This window comes from Symphalangus syndactylus, chromosome 4 (assembly GCF_028878055.3).
Source record: "Symphalangus syndactylus isolate Jambi chromosome 4, NHGRI_mSymSyn1-v2.1_pri, whole genome shotgun sequence".
In the NCBI taxonomy this organism is placed as follows: Eukaryota; Metazoa; Chordata; class Mammalia; order Primates; family Hylobatidae; genus Symphalangus; species Symphalangus syndactylus.
Window position 1 is genome coordinate 158,628,370 of NC_072426.2, and position 23,347 is coordinate 158,651,716.

Below are 23,347 nucleotides of genomic sequence, written 5' to 3' on the forward strand. Positions count from 1 at the left end.
TTCTTGCTGTTTCTTTTCAGAAGTATTGAAAATTGGATTGATAGCTATCCAAGTGTCATAGCCTACTAAAGCATTCTTAACATCAAAGATAAATGTTAGATCCATTTATATTATTACATAGATACAATATATACACATGATATAGTGAGGCAAATGCTTCAGCTTATATGATAACATGCCCTCTATTTGTGATTTATGTAAAGCATCAGGTTATTTAGCCAATGGCAGTCCCAAGACGAGTTGAGGGGTTGAGGGGAATGTACTTGTTGAGTATCTTATAAAAATTCTGAAGTTGGAAGATGGATGAAGTCAGTCTTTCGTGTCCTCCCATGTTCCTCTCTAGCTGTCAAGCTGCCTCTCCTGGGGCATCCCACCTAGGCCTTACCTGCTAGTCCCCGAGTTATCTCTTCTCCTTCACCTGCCCTATCTCTTTTAACAATATCTGTTCTAAGCCAGGCATAGTGGCTCACGCCTGAAATCCCAGCACTTTGGGAGGCTGAGTCGGGTGGATCACGAGGTCAGGAGTTCGAGACCAGCCTGTCCAACATAGTGAAACCCTGTCTCTACTAAAAATACAAAAATTATCTGTGCATGGTGGCGTGTGCCTGTAATCCCAGCTCGGGAGGCTGAGGAAGGAGAATCGCTGGAACCTGGAAGGCAGAGGTTGCAGTGAGCTGAGATCATGCCACTACACTCCAGCCTGGGCAACAGAGTGAGACTCCGTCTCAAAAAAAAAAAAAAATCTGCTCTTAAAAGACATGATTTAAATATCTTACTGTAATTCATAGTGAGGTATTGATAGCCCTCATTCACCAGGGGCAGGGGCTGGTGGGGTTTGTATTTTAAAAGGGAAATGTAAAATATCTAAATATCAAATAGTACATTGGAAGTTATTTTTGATAATGTTGTGATATGGTTTGGCTGTGGCCCTACCCACCCAAATCTCATCTTGAATTGTAGCTCCCATAATTCCCACGTTGTGGGAGGGACCTGTGGGAGTTAATTCAATCACGGGGGCAGTTTCCCCCATATGTTCTCGTGGTAGTGAATAAGTCTCGTGAGATCTGATGATTTTATAAGGGGTTTCCTCTTTCGCTTGATTCTGATTCTCTCTTTTCTGCCACCAGGTAAGATGTGCCTTTCACCTTCCACCATGATTGTGAGGCCTCCACAGCCACGTGGAACTGTGAGTCCATTAAACCTCTTTTTCTTTATAAATTACCCAGTCTCGGGTATGTCTTTATCAGCGTTGTGAAAAATGGACAAATATGTGGTGCTTTGTTAGAGCTTGTCCTTCTGCCAGTCCAGGCTGCCTAGAGCTGGAAATGAGTTTGTAGAAGGCTACAAGACTCTTCTTTTGGGCCTCCCCACTTTTTTTAAGTGGAGGGAACTATGTCAAGCCAGACATATAGCTGGCTTTCGAAGGAGGAGTGCAGATGGTACAGATAATTTGTACAATTAAGGTTTTAAAGGAATTTTTCATGCCTGCCTCATAACTAACACTGTGCAGTTAATATCGTAAACACATTACCAAGGGTATAATGTGAATCAAAGAGTAATATTGAATACATTTGTCTTCAGAATAGGAATGGCCTTACCAAGTACACATAGGTGAATAAAATCTATGGTTATATATCGATAATGTTACCAAAAAAGCCTTAAAAATATATTTATTCTTAGGCTGGGCACAGTGGCTCATGCCTATAATACCCCAATTCTTTTGAGATAAGAGTTTTATATTTTCAGATTTTATCAAAATTTATTTTAGATTTAAAAATCATAATTGTTCATTTTAATCTGTCTTTATAGTTAATTTTTATTAATGTGCCTTTTTAAGACAACACACTTCATATCATATTCATAGATGGGAACACTAATGCCTTCCTGAAGGGTTTAAGCAGTAGTGTGACAATTGACAGAACTTATCTGGATTTTATATGAATGTATTGTGTCAGTTTACAGAAAACCAAATATGGAAACCAGTAATGGGAATAGTGAAATATGTAAAACAATTAAGATTTTTCTAAGTGTCGGTAGAGGAAATCATACACACACATTCGATCTGACAGGTGCAAACTAGTTATGATGCCCATGGATTGTTTTCTTACAATTATTATCTCTTCTTTTAACTTTGAAAATGTAACAATACAAAACAGTTTTATTCCTCAGACTCAGCCATGACACTGGCGTCCTCTATGGACAACTTACACATCTAGTTATCTACTCTCCCGTTATGATGCCTGTATGACTTGGGTAGTTTTCTGCATCCATCATCAATGAGTGACGGAAGAAATAAGCTTGCTCAGCCAGACATCAGTCTCTGCTACAAACCATCTACTTAATCTGTTCAAGGCTCAAATCTGAAACAATGATTGTGGATGTTGATGTAACATGGAAGAAAGGCTTAATTGTAAGGGAGACTTAGATCAATAAGAAGCTCTAATAAGAACTGGAGAGAAAGTTAAGCAGTAGTACCTCAAGAAAGTTAAGCAGTAGTATGATCATAGTTTTTGAAATCTTATCCTGCTTCTTCAGAGACTGCCTGCTCCTTTTGTATATAAATGTGGAACATGCATTAAGAATAATAAGCCAAGTTCAAGGCCGGGCTCGGTGGCTCATGCCTGTAATCCCAACACTTTGAGAGGCCAAGGTGGGTGAATTACTTGAGGTCAGGAGTTTGAGACCAGCTTGATCAACATGGTGAAATACTGTCTCTACCAAAAATACAAAAATTAACCAGGCATGGTGGTGGGCAACTGTAATCCCAGCTATTGGGGAAGCTGAGGCAGGAGAATTGCTTGAGCCTGGGAGGCGGAGGTTGCAGTGAGCCAAGACTGCACCACTGCACTCCAGCGTGGATGGCAGAGTGAGACTCAAAAAAAAAAAAAGCCAGGTTCAACCTATTACTATTATAGCTGTCTATACTAGAGTTAAATTAATTTCTTAAGACTCTTTCATTATCTGTCATTTGTATTATCTACCTGGAAGAATTATTATGAACACCAAATTTAAAATATTTTGTAAGCTGTAAAATAAATAAAAAATATATATCAGTCTATTAAGGCTGGGTACAGTGGCCCATGACTGTAGTCCCAGCATTTTGGGAAGCCAAGGCAGGAGGATCACCAGAACCCAGGAGTTTGAGGCCAGACTGGGCCACATGGTGAGACCCTGTCTTTAAAAACAAACTAAAACAAAACAAAACAAAACAAAAACAACCACTAGATCATTATCCATCAAATAATTTGTTGTAAATAAGTTGTAAGGTAATTTGTTAATTTGGATTTTCGTCAGTTATAACTTAATTTTCCAAAAGTGAGTTAGTAGCATTATAGTAGCATTACATAACACTTATATAAAGCAGTGTGCCAGATACCATTCCATGTGCATTCCATATTAATATGTTTTTAATTATTAATCTCTTAATTTACATCTAACAATGAAATAGAGAAAGATTAACTAATTTGTCCAAGTTAGCACAACAACTAGCAGTGGCAAAGCCACACAGTCTTGCTTTTTTTTTTTTTTTCTGAGACAGGGTCTTGCTCTGTCGCCCAGGCTGGAGTGCAGTGGTGTGATCACGGCTCACTGCAGCCTCAACCTCCCAGGCTCAAGCAATCCTGCCACAGCCTCCTGAGTAGCTGGAACCAGAGGCATATGCCACCACACTGGCTAATTTTTCAAATTTTCTGTGGAGACAAGGTCTCCCTATGCTGCCCACACTCGCCTCCAACTCCTAGGCTGAAACGATCCTCCCACCTCAGCCTTCTGGCTGCTATTTTTTTTTTTTTTTTTTTTTGAGACGGAGTTTTGCTCTTGTTGCACAGGCTGGAGTGCAATGGCGTGATCTCGGCTCACTGCAACCTCTGCCTCCTGGGTTCAAGAGATTCTCCTGCCTCAGCCTCCTGAGTAGCTGGAATTATAGGCACCTGCCACCATGCCCAGCTAATTTTGTATTTTTAGTAGAGATGGGGTTTCACCTTGTTGGTCAGGCTGGTCTTGAACTCCTGACATCAGGTGATCCTCCCGCCTCAGCCTCCCAAAGTGCCGGGATTACAGGCGTGAGCCACCACGCCCGGACTCTGGCTGCATTTAACAGTTACATTAGTCACTCTATAGCCTTTACCAAAATTAGAGAGCAGGGTTAAGGTGGAGGTTACTTACTTGTAGAAAATCAAGTATAGAACACACGATAGTTTACAAGAAAAAAGACTGAGAAGACCTGTTTCCAGTTTATTCCTCCTCACACCTTATCAAGGGGGCAGGCTATAAGCCTATGGGAGATAGCTAGAAAAACATATATTATCCTCCCTCCCCCCGATACATATATATTTCCAAAAATCTTCATAAAGCCATTAGAAATCATTACACTACTGTTAGAAAGTGACCTAAAAATGGTCAGGCGCAGTGGCTCATGCCTGTAATCCCAGCACTTTGGGAGGCTGAGGCGGGAGGATCACTTAAGCTCAGGAGTTCGAGATCAGCCTGGCCAACACAGTGAAACCTCATCTCTACTAAAAATACAGAAATAAGCTGAGAATGGTGGCACATGCCTGTAGTCCCAGCTGCTCAGGAGGCTGAAGCAGGAGAATCGCTTGAACCTGGGAGGCAGAGGTTGCAGTGAGCTGAGATCAGGCCACTGCATTCCAGCCTGGGCCACAGAGCAAGACTACATCTCAAAAAAAAAAAAAAAAAAAAAAAAGAAAGAAAGTGACCTAAAACGTCATCTTGTCTAAGCTTTGCTGTTGTTGTTAACAGATGGGGTCTCATTCTGTCACCCAGGCTGGAGTGCAGGGGCACAATTATAGCTCACTGCAGCCTCAAACTCCTGGGGTCAAGTGATCCTCCTACCTCAGCCTCCTGAGTAGCTGGGACTACAGGTATGTACCACCCCACCCAGCTAATTTTGTCTAAACTTTTTGATACTTAAAGCTCTTTATAATGTTCGTACAAGGTGAATGCCCAGCCTATGCCTAATATTCTAGTGTAATGGCAGCCTGTTCATTCATCATTCACTTAACAGATGTTGAGTACCTGCTATATTCCAAGCATGGTTCTGGACACTGGGATTCAGCAGTAAACAAAATAGACAAAGGTAGGTTAAAAGTAAAAGGATGTGCCTTTTTAGTTATATTGTTTGTTTTATATTGTCAATGTTTTTTTAACACTAACACTCTATTTTGTAACCATAATTCAAACAGTTCTTTAATCTTAATTTTGTATTTAAATGGATATAGTGCTCACCATTAGTTATTTTCTTAATACTTTAGTTCTTTGATTTATATTTGATTTTCAGGATTTAGTAATCCATTTTCATGGTATATATTTATTATTTAACTATTCAGAGTTTCTCCTACTATGATTCATCATTACAAAATAAATATAAAAGGATGCAAAAAGATATACTATGCAAACCCCAATCTAAAGACAACTAGAGGGGCTATATTAATATCAGAGACTTTAGAACAATGAATACCCCTAGGGATAATGAGGGTTATTTCATAATAATAAAGGTATCAGTTTACCAACCGGACATAATAGTGCTAAATGTATATACATACATAAAAGAGCTTTGGCTGGGCGCGGTGGCTTATGCCTGTAATCCCAGCACTTTGGGAGGCCGAGGCAGGTGGATCACCTGAGGTCAGGAGTTTGAGACGAGTCTGGCCAACATGGTGAAACTCCGTCGTTACTAAAAATACAAAAATTAGCCGGGCATTGTGGTGGGTGCCTGTAATCTCAGCTACTCGGGAGGCTGAGGCAGGAGAATTGCTGGAACCCAGGAGGTGGAGGTTGCAGTGAGCTGAGATTGTTCCATTGCACTCCAGCCCGGGCTGAAAACAGTGAGACTCCATCTCAAAAAAATAAAAATAAAAATAAAAATAAAATAAAAGAGCTTTAAAACACATTAAACAAATTTATAGAATGAACAAATCAACTTCTCTGTTCCTCTATCAGTAACTGTTAGAACAAGCAGACACAAGATTAGTACAGATATAGATTTGCTCAATCCTGTCAACCACGTTTACTTAGTTGACATTTATAGAACACTCCAGTTCACCTGAAACATCAACCAAGACAGATCATATTCTGGGCAATAAAACAAGCCTCCATAAACTAAAAAAGATTATAGAGTATGTTCTCTGATCAAAACAGAATTACATTAGAAATCAATAAAAGAAAAATAACCGAAAATCTCCAAACATTTAGAAATCAAGCAACTCACTTCTAATCCATTGGGTCAAAGAATAAATCACAAGTGAAAAAGAAAGTATTCTGAACTGAATGAAAACGAAAACATACCAGACTCTGTGATGCAGTTAATGTGGGTACGAAACTAGGGAAGCAGCAAATTAGCCCCAGATAACCCAAAGGAATGAAATTACTAAATAGGAACAGAAATCAATGGAATAAAAAACAAAGCAGCAAGAAAAATCAATGAAATACTAAGCTGATTTTTTGAAAAGAAAAATAAAATTGGTAAAACTCTAGCAAGAATAATAAAGAAAAAAGAACCCCCAAATTACCAATGTCAGAAATTAAACAGGGGACATCGCTACAAGTCCTTTGAACGTTAAAATCCTAATAAGGAATATTATGAACAACTTTGTGACAATAGATTTGAGAACTTACATGAAATGTACAAATTCCTCAGAACACACAAATTATCAACTCTAAGAAATAGAAAATCTGAATAGTTCTACATTAGTAGAAATCATTTAGCAATGTAAAACCTTCCCATTTAGAAAAATCCAGGCCCTCTGGTGAATATTTACATATTACATATTTTCTAAACATGTATGAGTATTACATATTTAAATATTTAAGGAAGGAATAATATTAATAATACCAATCCTACACAAATTCAGAAAATAGAGGAGGGGAAACACTTCCCGACAGGATTTTCCTGATACCAAAGCCAGACAAAGACATTACAAGAAAATAATACAGACCAACATCCTTCAGAATATAGAAGCAGAAATCAAACTGAATCCAGGAATGTATATGAAAAGAATAATACAACATCACCTAGTGGAGTTTATCCCAGGAATTCAAGGTTAATGTTTCAAATTAATATAATTTACCATATTAACAGATTAAAGGAGAAAAACAGGATCACCTCAATAAACATAGAAAAAGCATTGGACAAAATTCTACAAGGAATATTTGAATAGCAGTCTTGGAAGACAGAGTGTCTCTGGAGCACAGGACAGGTGTGCTTGCAACCTCGGAAGCTAGAGATTGTGTTTCCTCTGGAGCCAGGGCAGGCATGCGTATTGTCAGTGTAATGTTTCCACCTACAGCAAAGGGCAGGCATCTTACTATCCATTAGAATATTCGGGTTTCTAAGCCCACTTTCTCCTGTAATGCAACCCACTGTGTGATCCTCTTTATGCTGCCTATAGAAATTGGGGCTTGGACAACCAATGCAAACATGCTGATACTCTGGCTCCTGCTATGGTAACAAACTCTCCTTAATCTCTCACTCAGGAGTCTTGTGCCTTCTAGTAGAACCCACAAAACTGTAGCAGCCTAAAATATGAGCTTACTAGTTGGGTAAAATCTCAGATTCGCCACCATTCTTGACAATACAAAATATATACCTAATTCCAATTTCTAATTTTAAAAACTAGCCTAATCAATTACCAGGTTAATGTAATAATATAATTTAAAATTATTTTGTGGGGGAAAAAGTACTTGGACAAAAGTTTTGAAACATTGATTTTAGCAGTTTATTTATATATCTTGGATGGAAGCAAATGATACAGTTTACTTGGAATTCCTAGAAAAAAAAAAGAATTATTTTAAGGTGGGAGTGCTACTTATACTTTAAAATAATAATTTTAAATTTCATTTTTAAATTTAAAATGAAATTTTAAATTTCATTTTAAATTTCATTCTTTAAATTTAAAATTAAATTTTAAATTTCATTCTTTAAATTTAAAATTAAATTTTAAATTTCATTCTTTAAATTTAAAATTAAATTTTAAATTTTAATTTAAATTTAAAATTAAATTTTAAATTTTAATTTAAATTAATAATTTTAATCTTGCTCACTGCCAAAGTTGGCTTGTACACATATAATGCACATAATATAATAAAACGAATTTTATCTAGAAAAATGTCCTAAATAATTTCACTGTATAATTGGATATAAATTTTACAAAACAAAATTGTATTCATCTTAAAGTTTCCTCCTTATTTCTGTACTCTGGCTAGTGCCCAATAGGCTAAAAGAATCTTAAACACATCTCTACTAATCTACCAGGACTTGCGTACCTTTAAAATCAGAAGCCAAAGGCCTACTCCGAGGACTATAAGTATCTTCGTGAGTATAGTTCTCAAAATGGAATTTCTCTCTTCTTGAAATATAAGTTGTTTTTGAAGGGTCATTATGCTGAGTACAAATTTTATCACTTAAACTTGAATATTCTCGTTGAAGATTCCGCATCTCAAACTCCAAGGTATCCCTTTCATTTTCTATGCTTCTTACGTAATTTTCTAAAAGTATTTTGTCTTCAGTAAGTCTACTGATGCTGTTTTCAAGTTTTCTATTTTCTTGACTATGTTTCTTTAGTTCTTCTTTTAGAATCTGATTATCTGTTTTGGTTTCCATTACCATTTTCGATAACATGTCACATTCCTTGCCAATTTCTGACAAGCTATTCTTATAAATACTTGCTTCTGATTTTGCATTTTTTATTTCTTGCAGAAAATTCTCTTTGGCAGTAGATTGGTGGGTTTGAATATTCTCAATTTCTCTTTCCATAATTTGTCTGGCAGCAGTAGATTCTTGTAATGTTGTTTCAAGGTTGAATTTTTCATCTTTAACTGTTTCTATTATTTGAAGAAGTGTCTCTTGTTCTGTTTTTGCCAATCTTTCTTTTTCTTTTAGCTGCATTATCTCTAGCTGGCTTTCTTTTAGTTCATTTTCAAATGAGCTTTTTTCTTTTAGAAGCTGGTTTGTTTTTTTCTCTAACATTTCTTTTTCATCTTGTATCAATAGAATATTGGTTTTCATTGCTTTCATGTCTATGCTCATTCGATTATTTTCATTATTGACGATGGCCATATCACTTTGAGTTTTGTGTTCCTTACTTTTTAGTTGATCTAATGCTTCCATCATTTGTTGCTTCTCTAAAGAAAGTTGTATATTTTTTTCCTCTAGAGTTTTATTTTGACCTTGCAGAACATTATATTTACTAATTATTTTTTTTAATTCTTTAAGACATTCTTTGCTGTCTTCTTCTGTTTTACTTAACTTAGACTGAATAGTACTCTTTTCTTCAACCAGATTCTTAAGTTGCTTTTCATATGTTTCAACTTTCTGTATGAGAGATTGTGTGGTAAAGATAAGAGGTTTCATTTTGGACTTAAGGTTTAGATTTTCATTCTCCAGTTCTGTTACTTTTTTCTGTATCTGCACAGATTCTTTTAGGTAATTCTGTAAGTACTGAATTTTTGCAACACACTGCTCAGTAACAGAATTAACTTTGGAAGTTTTCTCATTTTCAAATATTATTGATCCTTGTTTTACTAGAAATGGTTGTCTTTCTTTGTCTTTCATTTCATGTTTTGTTTCGTTGAGGAATGACAGTGTGTATCTTGGAACTCTGGAATGGAATTTTAAATCTGTAATATTTTTGCCAGTGATGGGAATTTCTTTATTATTTTTCTCATTTTTATTTCCCCTGTGTATTTCACTCTTAGATAACTTTTTACATTTTCTACAAAAATTCACATGAAATTTTGACACTGTTTCTCTGAAGGGGAGTAATTTGTTTACTAATGCCTCTAATTCTGAAATTCTCTTTGATTTTACATCTTCATTTAAGTTACCGCCCATGTTTTCTTCCTTAATAAAGCTCATTTTTTCCTGGTGAATAGGGGACAGGTCATATTTACCATTTCTTTGAACATTGGGATCAGTTTGTAAAGTCTGAAGTTCATTTGTAAGTGCCACTTCCCTATCATGTGACTTTTGAAGCTCTTCTTTCATTTGTTTGATAGAATGGCAAACGTCGTCTAAATTTTCACCAAATCCATGCTTGAGAAAAGGCACAGTAATTTTGGATTTATCCAGAATTACTGTATCAGCTTGAGACATCACATTTTGAGGTGCAGTAGGTAGAAAACGATAAAAGTTATTATAATTCTTCAAGATGGCAGAATTTTCTGAAGGGTGTATAATTATGTTTGAAGATAAATTGTCTGTTGAAGTTCTCAGAGTTAATGTGTCCTCAGAATGTATCTGGGATGGAACATTTACACTTTGAGGGAGACTGTTCACACTATCACCACTTAATTTTTCTTCCACTGAATGAAGTGTCTTGGAATCCTCAAAATGATGACTTTTCTCCATAGAAAGGTTTTCTTCTTGATTCTCTGTAGGCTGTAACAATAAGAAGTACACTATAAATGTATTGTCATTTGCCACATGATCAAGCAGTACAGATAATATTTTGTGGAGGATTTATTTATGTACCCTAAACAAGCATTTTATCCATTTTCACAGCAAAGGAGCATAACAAGTATGATTTATTTTCTCCAACAGTTGTTTTGAGATCTGTAACTCTGGTCTTCACAATTTACTTAGAACTTGCTCTTATTCCTTCGGGGTGAGATACGTGGGCCAACCCCTCAATTTCAGAAATATAGAAATTTAGCGTCCTTCAAGAGGCCGTCATAGGTAGGTGGGGAAGATGGAACCAATAGGTCAAATGGGAGTTTCAGGCAAATGAATGTTTCCAATTCTGGGCTATTTGTTAACCTTAGCTTGCACTCGTTTCAGGTGATTTTAGGACTGTGACCATCCTGGAAGTGTGAATTCGAGTCAGTGTGGACACAGTGATGGTAACTTTGGTTTGGAGCTTTTCTAGGGAATTTACCCCAGACCTAGGTCAATCCTAAGTGAATAGATTGGCTATAAAAACTGCCTTGTATTTGAATTTACTCGGGAATCTTTTAGGATCTGGACTAAGTCAAATGTCCCTCACAGACTCTTAACAGAAATGGGAAAACTGCAAAAGTACAGAGGTAGACACACATCTTTTAAGGTTTTCAGGACTGGAGTTTCCTTGTTTTCATCTCTGATGGTCCATTTTTCCTGTAACAAAGGGGACCATGTAAAGTGAAATGAACTGATGGTAGTCACATTTCGAAGTACCTACATATAGAAATGATTTCTGTAGAATAACATACCAAATCCTTTTCAATGCGCGTGCCAAACGCCAGATTTTTTTCTGAGCTAAATTGTGGGTTTTCTACTTCAGTAATACTTTTGTTCAATATTTCACTGATTTCCAACTGTAACTTTAAAAGATAAATTGAGAAAAATTTGATTTCAGATTTGTAAACTTATGAATGTACAGGAACAATAGACATTATAATTAAAAGGTGTGTTTAAATTTCCTGCCCATAAAAAGTCTTTCCCATTGTATAGAATATAAATGAAAGCTACTTAATTTATTGTAATCTATATCGTTAATCTTTAAGAAAATTATGCCTTAATTGTTATAAAATCAGAAATGATTTAGTAAAACAAAGTTTTATGAACTATATTCAAATGATTTTAGGTGTCTGATTTTTACATTGTTGAATAAGAGACCTTTGGAATCTATTCTGTCCCCCTTAGGAGGAGTTATCTTCCCTTCCCATTTCCCTGCAGGTGCTTTTAGTATAAGAACATTGGGATGAAGTTTACATTCGGTCTTTAGTGAATATGTGTTTGTTACATACCCCCAATATCCACACTCTAGCCTTCTGTTTATACTTCTCCTTATTTCTTCTGGATGAAGCGTGTTTAGGGTAGTATTGATTCTGCCTCTAACTCCCAGGGGCACCTGACTGAGTGCTAACTAGTCAGGGAACAGTGGCCACCTGACAGTGATTGGTTCAAGCATTGCATGTGACCCAGTAGGGATCCATCTGAATCAGGCCAAGAACCTCAGTCTAAACTATTATGAGCAAAGTATAGCCGGGGGCGGTGGCTCACACCTGTAATCTCTGCATTTTGGGAGGCCGAGGTGGGCAGATCACCTAAGGTCGGGAGTTCAAGACCAGCCTGGCTAATATGGTGAAACCTGGTCTCTACTAAAAATACAAAAATTAACCAGGCATGGTGGTGGGCACCTGTAGTTCCAGCTACTCAGGAGGCTGAGGCAGGAGAATTGCTTGAACCCAGGAGGCAGAGGTCGCAGGGAGCCAAGATCATGCCACCGCACTCCAGCCTGGGCGACAAGAGCGAAACTCCTTCTCAAAGCAAAGTGTACTCTCTTCTCTGACTTGAATTTGGAAGGAGAAAGAACTGGACCTTCTAGCAGATCTTCTACCACCACAGGGAGTCTGAGAATCCCCTACTGTGGAAAACAGAATCAGGATACAGAGTGAGACCTGTTTTGACGACACAAGGCCTGATCAGGTGGACTCAGCTACCCTGAAGTGAGCTCTCTCCAGGACTTTCATTTACTTGAGCTATTAAAGTGCATTTTTTCCCTAAGCCAATTTGAATTAGATTTCATGTCACTTATAATGAGGGTCCCTATTTGTAGTCTGTATATAGACTTTAAACGTGTATTTAAAAAATCAGCGAGTGCTATCTCTTTTGGCTTGTTTCCAAATACAAGTATAATAGAGAGAAGAATGTAGCTTCCTTAAAAGAAATTTTGCACCTAGAATATGCTGTAGCCTCTATTATACTAAATTCTGTGTCAGCTAATCCATTGGCTAGTGACCATCAGCTTAGAAGATGGATGATACTTCAAGGTAAGATATTTCATATATAGATTAAAAGAAACATACCATGCTGACATTCTGCAAAGTCTGCATTCGCAAAGCCTGAAATGATTCCATCTGCTGCTGAAGGACCTATGACAAAAGTAAAGTATGAAATCGAATATTTTTAGGTAGGTAAACATATTCTTGAATTGTTATGATTTTATGTCTCTCGAAGTTGCCTATTACTTGAAAGGATCCCATGAGGGTCAGGTGGTTCACATTCTTAGTCATTTTGCTAACTCCCCAATGTGCTTTCATGGAGATCTTTGTGAGGATAAAGTGAGAGAACCCGTATGCATTTAGGGAATATTTATTCTGAAAAAGATCAGCCTTTACCCAGAATTTTGGGGATAATAAAATGGAATATAGAACTCACTTTCAATGCTGATTGTGGTTGGATTTGATTTTCTGATTCTGCTATGCAGCCATATTCTAAGAAGCAAAATTGAAAAACCATGTGACTTAATTCTTAAATTTTATTTTTTAAAACCTGTAATAGAAAGCAGTCTTCTAACTTCCTTGGATAGTGAGGCAGAGATAATGAGAACTTCTGATATTCACACTATGCTAGTCACATAATAAGCTTAAGTGATAATTGTCGCTTGACTTAATATATCCGCCTGAGGTTGTAATAGTGTCTTTGCTTTTAGAGTACACCATTAATTTGCAACACCACACTCAGAACTGTCAAAAACTCAAATATCAGATATCTTTGTTTCTGGCATATAAACTACATTCAAAAACACCTAATAATGCTCATATTATGGGAGACCCTTGGCAAAGCAGTATATAGGCCTCAATTTCTGTGAAATTTCCATGTGACATTTTTCCCCTTATGGAAACCAAGTTGGATCAACAGCATAATTTTTATCTTGGTCTTAAGCACAGTACCCACGTGTGGCTTCCCTTGGGAAGGGCAATTTCACATTCACACATTCACGGTCTTTTTTTTTTTTCTGAGATGGAGTCTTGCTCTGTCGCCCAGGGTGGAGTGCAGTGGCGCAATCTCGGCTCACTGCAAGCTCCGCCTCCTGGGTTCACACCATTCTCCTGCCTCAGCCTCCCGAGTAGCTGGGACTACAGGCACCCGCCACCATGTCTGGTTAATTTCTTTTTGTATTTTTAGTAGAGATGGAGTTTCACCGTGTTAGCCAGGATGGTCTCAAACTCTTGACCTCGTGATCCGCCCGCCTCGGCCTCCCAAAGTGCTGGGGTTACAGACGTGAGCCACTGCGCCCGGCCCACATTCACGGTCTTTAGATCCCCTCTTGGCCGTGTATGAATGGGCCCAGGCCTGGAGCGCTTCTTTACCAAGGGGACTCTTTCTAAAGTCCTCGCTCACAGCCTGTGCTGGACTTGCTACCATGTGTGGGGATAGCACTCCCCGCTTCAGACTCTGTGTACTCCTTTGTTCTGCTAAAGTGTGTGTGTCATATGATACCTGGCTAACCCCACTACTCTAACTGTCCCCTGCTGGATTGCAGATGGTCCAGGAGGGTCCCTCTGGCCATGGGGAACCAACACCCACTACTGAGGCTGATCTTGCTCCATCTCTTCACTCTGTGAGTAAAGGGTTGTTACATCCAGTGCTTGACTGTTGTGTTTTCTTGGTGACTCTGATACTGAGATACAGTAGACAGAAGTACACCAACTTCTTTTGATAATAGGCAGAATGTCACTTGGTTGATACCGTCCTGGATAGATTATAGATCTGCAACAGGGGGAGACTCTATCATGTTTGCAAATGTCCTTATATCTGTCTTTCTCCACATGTTAGGCTGCTTGCTTTGTAAACTTTTTATGAAAGAGTGTATTCATAAAAGCTTTCAGTGTCCTAAGTGAAATGACAGCCATGAAGGAATGTTCCCCTAGCTGATAATTTCTGCCCTAAGTTTTAAAAGAGGTCAGTGAATCTCCTTTGGACTGGCAGACTGTCAGATACTAGAGAAGGTGCTTGCAAAGTACAGGCACCCCTTCTGCCCTCTGACCCTCATCACCGAAGGGGCAATGCTGGTTCGGAGCTTGGAGCTGCCTGGCTATTGAAGAATCCCACCTTCAGTCAGAGGGCAGGGAGGGAGAGTGAGTGTGTCTGGATCTTGCTTAGCTTTGCCTCCACCTTCAGTCAGAGGGCATATCTTGCTGTCTGGATCTTGCTTAGCTTTGCCTCTTCTTGGGAATAAAATGGCAGCTAAACTCCTGGTATCCTGAACTGTTCATCTAAAAAATAAGGAACTGAAGGAAGGCCCAGACCAGTATAGGAAGGAAACACAATGCTTTTCAGACTCTAAAATAACCTCTTCTAATGAACTTAATTAGACCAAAGTGCAAATTGGAAAGAATATATCACCTAGAATCCCGCCACCCACAACGAACTGTTGTTAATTTTAGGTGCCATCTTTCGGTCAGCTCTCTATGCACATATGTGGACGAAGTGGAATCATTTTATACATAAATGGTATTTTACATAAATAGTACCTATATTTACTTGAATTTAAGAGAAGTTTTCAAACTGCAAGTAGTGGAAATTATTTCTAGTATTTAGATTTTTTTTTTTACTGCATGAGAGATATTATTTCCTAAGAGATCCCTGTAAACTAGTGAAAATTAACATGAAAAGAATTAAGAGCTTGAAATCTTTATTGTTTCGATATTGTATTCATTGTTGTCTTACTCCCTGCCAAGAGAGATGAGAAAATTAGCATTCTATTTCCTTCCATGCCTATTTCCCTCTTTTCATGATATTTGCTAGTTATATGATTTATACACTGTGAAAGTTTATGTTTACATTCTGTTCTGTAACTGTAATTTCCACACAGGTCTTTATTTAAACACAAAGATAGGATATCATTTTCATAAATATATTCAGCCTTCAACTCTATTCTGAGTGATGTAACTGTTCAAAATTCTATCTCCTTCCTATACCTACAGGAATAGCTTCCTTTTTCTGTACAGACTTCCTTTCATTAGGAGGATTTGCAAGTTCAAAGCTAAATATAAGATTCCTTTAGCTAAAATCAAATAAGAAATACGAGACCAAAAGAAATGTACAGACTTAATAAAGGGATACAGCAAATCAAAGATTTTTAAAGAAAGCAATGGGATTTATACATGTTGTCTACATATATTTTTCATCTTCCATCTCTTCTTCCTTTTTTGGCCTCAGCGTGATTGCACTGTTACTAAGCAGCTTAATGAACCCACGGGAGCACAAGATAAGGACACATCAAGCAGGGAACAGGGGCTAGATTATGCAGGGCCTCCAGGCCAAGCTGAGCCAGTTGGCTTTTCCTTTAAGCGAAACGGGGAACTTTGGAAGGTTTCCATCAGGAGAATGATTTGATCTGACTGGAAAGTTTACAGGTCACTCTGCTACATGATAATGGAGTATGGGGTGGGGGTGAGAAGGCAATTACATGGCTACTGCAATAATCCAAGTGGAGATGAAGATATCTTGGACTAGAATGGTGGTGGGGGAGATGGGGAAAAGTAGGTGGATTCAGAATATACTTTGGAGATGAAGCCAGCAGCATTGCTGGAGGATTCATTGGGGCCAGGAGAGAGGAATGAAGGATGGCTCCTTGTTTTTTGGTGAGAGCAGATGGATGGGGGATGATGTCATTTACTGGGACATACTTTAGGAGACATACTTTAGGAGTAGGAACATACTTTAGGAGAAAAACATTTTTAGATATGTTAAGGCTAGGTTGTCTGTTAAACATCAAAGGAGAGCTATCCATAGTCAGATGGGTCTACCAGTGTATGGTTCATGGGAGCAGCAATGAACACATCATTCAACATGAATGGGCTGGGTGCAGTGGCTCACACTTCCAATCCCAGCACTTTGGGAGGCCTAGGCGGGCGGATCACGAGGTCAGGAGATCGAGACCATCCTGGCTAACATGGTGAAACCCCGTCTCTACTAAAAATACAAAAAAATTTGCTGGATGTGGTGGCGCGTGCCTGTAATCCCAGCTACTCAGGAGGCTGAGGCAGGAGAATCGTTTGAACCTGGGAGGTGGAGGTCGCAGTGAGCCGAGATTGTGCCACTGCACTCCAGCTTGGAAGACAGGAGCGAAACTCCATCTAAAATAAATAAACAAACGTGGATGTCACTGCTGGTCATGTGGAAGGACATGCATAGAAGCCCGAACGAAGTGTTTGAGAGAATGGAATGGGGAAGATTGGTGGGCATGGAAGATAGGTTGCTCTTCCTAGTTTCACTGTGGAAGGGACGACAGTGCATCCAGGAAGAGATGTGAAGGTCAAGAGGGATTTTTTTTCTTTTTTTGAGATGGAATCTCACTCCGTTGCCTAGGCTGGAGTGCAGTGGCGTGATCTTGGCTCACTGCAACCTCCACCTCCAAGGCTCAAGCGATCCTCTCATGTCAGCCTCCGGAGTAGCTGGGACCACAGGTGTGTGCCACCACATCTGGCTAAGAGAAGGAATTTTTTTTTTTTAAACCACAGGACATTCTAACATGCTTGTTTGCTGCTGGAATCACATAGCAGAAAGGGAGAAAAGCAATAATTCTGGACAATGAGGGAGGCTAATTGCAGAAGCTGGGACTTGAGAATTCCACAGGAGATGAGATCCAGAGGAAATCACTTTTGATTGATCAAGGACAATTCTTCCGTTGAAATGGGAGAAGACCTAGAATATGGGTTTCACAAATGTGAAGGGTGAGAACAAAGGAGTTTGGGTCTGAGTGCTTCTACTTTTTTCATATAGAGTGGGACCATGTTATGAGTGGAGAGGCCAGGGAGAAACGTGTTCGAGATTTGAGAACGGGAGGAGTGAAATAGCTTTTTTGCAGAGGATTTGAAGAAGAATTTGCTGTGGAAATAAAGTAAGTTTTCCCAATAGCATTGAGAGCGCATTTTAGATTCATGGTATGACTCAAAAGTGAGTGTTTTTCTCCAGCAAAGTTCAGATGATTCTGCACAGGCAGAGAGTAGGCAGGGAGTCAGATTCATCTATTTTTAAAAGCTATTAACATAACTTTCTGTTTTTCTTATGAGTTTCAGAGACATCGGCTGCTACTTATTCCCAAAGGAAAGGTAATTTAAAAACTCGGCAAAACTTAGTCACACAGAATTATGTGATTCTAGAATTGGAAGGGAAATTATCAAAGAACCCAGGAGATAAAACACAATCACACTTCACTATTTACCAAGTCCCTGCTAAACACACAGTATCGGGAGGCATATAAACAAAGTGGAAGACATGGTCCCATCCACCAAGATGAGAGTTTATTGGGAATGTAAGAATATTACTCATCTCATATTCAACTTAAATTTTCCAGCTGTTTCATATTTCTGTCAAAAGTGAAAAACAAGGTAGTTATCAATGGGATGACTTTTGAGGCAATTTTTATTCTGAGCCTGCAAAAAATATTGTATTCAACGTATACAAAAAGTACCAACTGCATACCTGTAGCAAACAGACCCAGAGGAACAAATACATTCTGAAAATGCAACAGGGTAATGATTCCACGTAAGATGTCAGGCTCTCTGCAAGCTTTGTAGTTCTCAGGTTCTTCTCATTGCAACCTCTGCCTCCCGGGTTCAAGTGATTCTCCTGCCTCAGCTTCCTGAGTAACTGAGACTACAGGCATGTGCCACCACACCCGGCTAATTTTTGTATTTTTAGTAGAGACGGGGTTTCACCATGTTGGCCAGGCTGGTCTCAAACTCCTGACCTCAGGTGATCCTCCTTCCTCGGCCTCCCAAAATGCTGGGATTACAGGTGTGAGCCACCACGCCTGACCGCAAGTTCTAATACTGAGTTCTGCTGTGACAATTCAAGTTCATTCCTAGACGTCCCTGTCTTACAAAGCTTTGTGAGGTGTGGCACCCTCTGCATGAGGCTTTGTCACAGTCATTATGCAAGGAGCTATATGCAGCAGGTTGCCTGCTGCCCAGATTTGAATTCTAGCTTTGCTACGCACTCGCAGTGAGGGGATAACTCTAGACGGTGTCCAGTTTGTAGGTAAAGCCCTTATTGAGGTGTACGAGGTGTACGGCACATAGTGAATGCTCAAGAGACACTAACTCATTACTGCAGAGGCAATATGATGATAATTTGGTAAACTGAAAATTTCTAGTCAAGACGGAGGGGAGAGAAGCCTTCTCAAAATTCTCCAGTGCTTCTCAATTTTCTCAGAATAAATCCCAAATTCATCCATGGAGCTACAAAGCCCTGTCCTGCTTCCTCCCTCCTACCCTTCCCTGCTTGTTCTGCTCCATTTACAAGAGCGCCTGTTCCTCAGTCACACCAGCCACGCTCCCACCACAGGGTCTCTGCAGTTGCCATTCTCTCTGCCTGCAATGCTCTTTCCCTAGAAATCTGCACAGATTGCTTCTTTATTTCCTTCTGGTCTTGGTTCAGATGTGACCTGCTGAGTGAGCCCTTCTCCTACCACCCTGTTTAAAATGACACACTTCTCACCCACCTCTGCCACTCCAAATAATCCTCCGCCCCTTCTCAGCCTTATTTTCTCCATAGAATTTATTCCCCCCTTACACACAATAGCCTTTGTCTGTCTGTTCCCTCACTAGAAGGTAAGCTCCATGCGGGCAGGGAATCTTGCATGTTTTGTTCACCGTTGGATCCCCAGCACCTAGAACAGCACTTGAAACTTAGCAGGTGCTCAAAAGAATATGCTCCACTGAAATGAGACCACCACTTCTCCTGTTGTCCTTCCCAGCTTCTCCCCAACCTCCCCTTTTCCCTAGTTTATATGACAGGAGAAAAGGGAGAAAGCAAAAAGTTGGAAAGAAACAGAAGTAAGATAAATAGCTAGATGACCTTGGCGCCACCACCTGGCCCTGGTGATTAAAATAATAATAATAATAATATTAACCCCTGACCAAAACTAGTGGTGTTATCTGTGAATTCCAGACATTGTATGAGAAAGCACTGTAAAACTTTTTGTTCTGTTTGCTGATGTATGTAGCCCCCAGTCACGTTCCTCACGCTTACTTGATCTATTATGACCCTTTCACGTGGACCCCTTAGAGTTGTAAGCCCTTAAAAGGGCTGGGAATTTCTTTTTCGGGGAGCTCGGCTCTTAAGACATGAGTCTGCTGACGCTCCCGGCCGAATAAAAAAACCTCTTCCTTCTTTAATCCGGTGTCTGAGGAGTTTTGTCTGCGACTCGTCCTGCTACACCACAAACGAACGAATGAATGAAGGCTCGGGTAGAACAGGGTGCTGGCATCGCCACCCTGGACACCCTCAAATTCAAAAGTCTCTCACAAACCCATTCCAATAAGGGTTAATTAGGTTAACCACTAGTTCTGAAATCAGAGAGACCTTGGGAACCTTCTATAACTCTTTGTAACCTGGCAGTAGTTATGCAAATCAGGTCATTATTTTGACAGTACACGGGGAATGGCTCACTTGGTGACAATAAAGCATCAATAGGAGAGTAGAGAGAAGGGCGCCAGCCATACCTCCTAGTTTTGCCTGTAGTTGCAGGCAGGAAATTCCTGGGTGGCCCCTGACTCGAGATAACTGGTGTTTATTGAGAACCTGTCCTGTGTCCACCCCATACCTGTAACCACTGTGTTCTGGCGAGAAAGACTGTAACTCTTCAACAAGCACATGTGCTATTTTGCATGTAACTATTTTCTATAAATGTTGGCATCTTTCTCCAGAACCCTAAGCCTCACTGATGTTAGAAAACGTGTCTTGCCAAATTAAGGTACTTCTATTTCTTCTGACCTTACATCGGAGCTACCTCAATGTCTCGACTCTCTGTGAGGACTCTTTCTCTTTTGTTCGGGGGCCCCTTTGCCCCTCCTGGTTGCCCACGGAAACCTGCAAATCTCATGGATGGAGGCAGGAGGATGGAGAGGGGACTGGCCAGTGCCTGTCCCACTGGCCTCCACTGGGGTGTTGCTCATCCTGGTAGTGCCTGGGCACCCGGGTGTCTTCTGCCTACTAAGGTGTGGCTGCTCTAGTCTCTTCTTTCCGGGCCCTGACAAGGCTTTTTGTGAAGATCTTGGATGATGGAGGTGCAGAAATCCCGTCCCAACCTCAGGCCTCTTGTGGCTCAGCACTTTGGCATCAGGATTGCCCATATCCCACAGAGGGGCAACTGGGGGTCCGGGCATGGCACATCAGTCTAGACCCTTCTCCTGCCCCGTGCTCTGCTCCTTCCCCAGCATGTCCCCTCGCAGCAGGCTCCTCTGAGAGGCCTCTAGTCAGTCGCCTGGGACTCCACCTTCAATGTCCTCAGATTGCCCTAGCTGGGTATCCTCATCTTATTCATAGTTTATGTGGCGCTTGAAAGCTTTAGCTATGTGGCTATTTCAAACATCCTCCCCATATAATATTCTGTAGTCCATAAATACTTACTGTAAAAAGTAGTTTTCTTTGGAAAAGGCATACACTCCTCCCTGGATATCCACAGGGGATTGGTTCCAGAGCCTCTGCGGATAGCAAAATCTGCAGATGCTCAAGTCCCTAATACAAAATGGGGTAGTATTTGCATAGCTTCTATGCGTATCCTGTTGTATACGTTAAATCATCTCTCGATTACTTGTAATACCTTATACAATGTAAATGCTATGTAAATGGCCGTTATACTGTTCAAAATTTGCATTTAAAAAATGTGGTATTGTTATTTTTAAATTGTTTTTTTTTCCGCTGAATATTTTCCATCTGTGGTTGGTTGAATCCAAGGATGCGGAACTCCCAGATACCGAGGGCTGACTGCATACCGTTTTAGTGTGTGTCCAAAAAACTCAACAATTCTTAGCATTCAGAGAAGCAACGTAGCATAGCGTGGTGGTGAAGACAGGCAGTCCGGAGCCGCCCTGCTGAATGCCCGCTCCATTCCTCGCTGCCTGTGTGACCTTAGGGAGTTAACCTCTCTGTGCCCGTTTCCTCATCTGCAAAATGGGGATCGTGATAGCACCTACTTCGTAAAAGTGTTGTGACAATTAAACAGTTGACCCATTACGTGCTTAGAACAGCACTGGCACAAAGCGCGAGTGCCGTGGTGGCTGCTGTCAGTGTCATCACGGCCGTGGGAAGCACGCCAGGTGAGTAGGTGGCCCAGGCCAGATGCTGCCGCCTGTGTATAGTTAAAGGAGCCTTTTACGGTCTGGCGATTTTACCTGTGTCACTGCAGCCACTTTCCTTCACCCCCTCCGAAGAATTTAGGATCTTGGACGCTGAAAGGAGAACGGAGTCAACTTCATCCTCTTCCTGGTGCTGCTTTTCTGTAACAGAACCGTCCGGGGCTGTTGGGTCGCGGGGCGGGGCGTGGCGGGGCTGGCGGCGTAGCGGAGTGGAGGGATGGGGCGGGGCAGGGCTGAAGGCTGGGGCGGGGCAGAGGGATTGGGGCTGGGGCGGGGCTGAGGGCTGGGATGCGGCGGAGAGATTGGGCGGGGCTAGGGCCAGAGGAATGGGGCGGGGTCAGGGCTGAAGGCTGGGGCGGGGCGGAGGGAATGGGGCTGGGGCTGGGGCGGGGCTGAGGGCTGGGATGCGGCAGAGAGATTGGGCGGGGCTGGGGCCAGAGGAATGGGGCGGGGTCAGGGCTGAAGGCTGGGGCGGGGCGGAGGGAATGGGGCTGGGGCTGGGGCGGGACTGAGGGCTGGGATGCGGCGGAGAGATTGGGCGGGGCTAGGACCAGAGGAATGGGGCGGGGTCAGGGCTGAGGCTGGGGCGGGGCGGAGGGAATGGGGCTGGGGCGGGGCGGAGGGCTGGGATGGGCGGAGAGATTGGGCGGGGCTGGGGGGGCAGAGGAATGGGGCGGGCTAACGGCTGGGGCGGGAGGGGAGGGATGGGGCGGGGGGGCGGGGCGGAGAGAATTAGGAGGGGGCGGGGCTGAAGGCTGGGGCGGGGCGCAGCGATGGGATGGGGCGGAGAGACTGGGCGGGACCTGTGGGGGCAGAGGAATGGGACGGGGTCAAGGCTGAAGGCGGGGGCGGGGCGTCGGGACGGCGTCAGGCCGGGCCTGGGGCGGGGGGCGGCGCTCTCTGCAAACGGCCACCCGAGGGCGCGCTGGGCGGGCGGCGGCGGCGGCAGACCGTAAGCCACAGCGGGCGCAGGGAGCCGCAGCGGGTGCTCAGCCCTAGGGCCGAGCAGGAGATGTGCGGCGAGTGCAGAAGGGCGGGCCCGGGATGTCCCGGGTTTTCGAGCGGGGAGCCGCCTGCTGAACACCCTTCTGCTGCCCTCCGTTCCCGCGGCTCCCCTAGGAGCCCAGCCCCGCCCAACTCTCACTTGGGCTCATCGCCGCGGCTCATCTCTCTCGCAACCGCTGCCGCACGTTCCCGCTCCGCCGCCCCGCGGAGGGCATCCTGTCGTCAGGTAACCGGGTAGCCGGGGCGCCGGCCCCACCCCCACCCTCGGCGGCGCGCGCTCGGCTGGGGTCCCTGGTGGGGTCCCGGTGGGTGCCTCGTCACTCCGGACGCCTCCCCGAGAGCTTCCCTGGGAACCTGGCCTGGGACAGCCCACCTGGGCGCCTCCCCGCACACGCGCGGCTGTCCCGGACGGGCTTGCTCACACTCGGACTCGCGGCAGTACCCGCCGGACCAAAGCGGTGCGGAGAAAGGGACC

General features: G+C 41.9%; 1 protein-coding gene and 1 long non-coding RNA gene across 10 annotated transcripts in view; one reads left to right on the plus strand and one right to left on the minus strand.

Annotated features, from left to right (window-relative positions):
• Positions 1–23,096, minus strand: part of CCDC110 (coiled-coil domain containing 110) — a 32,155-nt gene extending 9,059 nt beyond the window's left edge. The window contains exons 1-7 of one of the 9 annotated variants that reach the window (XM_063637667.1): positions 23,012–23,096; positions 21,904–22,008; positions 13,154–13,209; positions 12,802–12,867; positions 11,203–11,313; positions 8,281–10,393; positions 7,121–7,298 (exon numbers count right to left, since the gene is read on the minus strand). In XM_063637667.1, the coding sequence (XP_063493737.1) occupies positions 7,121–7,298; positions 8,281–10,393; positions 11,203–11,313; positions 12,802–12,867; positions 13,154–13,209; positions 21,904–22,008; positions 23,012–23,021 (2,639 nt within the window). In that variant the 5' untranslated portion in view covers positions 23,022–23,096. Of the gene's footprint in view, positions 1–7,120; positions 7,299–7,719; positions 7,784–8,280; positions 10,394–10,954; positions 11,069–11,202; positions 11,314–12,801; positions 12,868–13,153; positions 13,210–21,139; positions 21,676–21,903; positions 22,009–23,011 lie in introns of those variants that run through there. The other 8 variants (XM_055276569.2, XM_063637668.1, XM_055276566.2 and 5 more) reach the window with 8 other exon arrangements.
• LOC129481329 (uncharacterized) overlaps positions 22,750–23,347 on the plus strand; it is a 30,440-nt gene continuing 29,842 nt past the window's right edge. Inside the window, exon 1 of the long non-coding RNA XR_008657351.2 lies at positions 22,750–23,098. This is a non-coding gene — a long non-coding RNA (uncharacterized lncRNA). The remainder of the gene's footprint in view (positions 23,099–23,347) is intronic.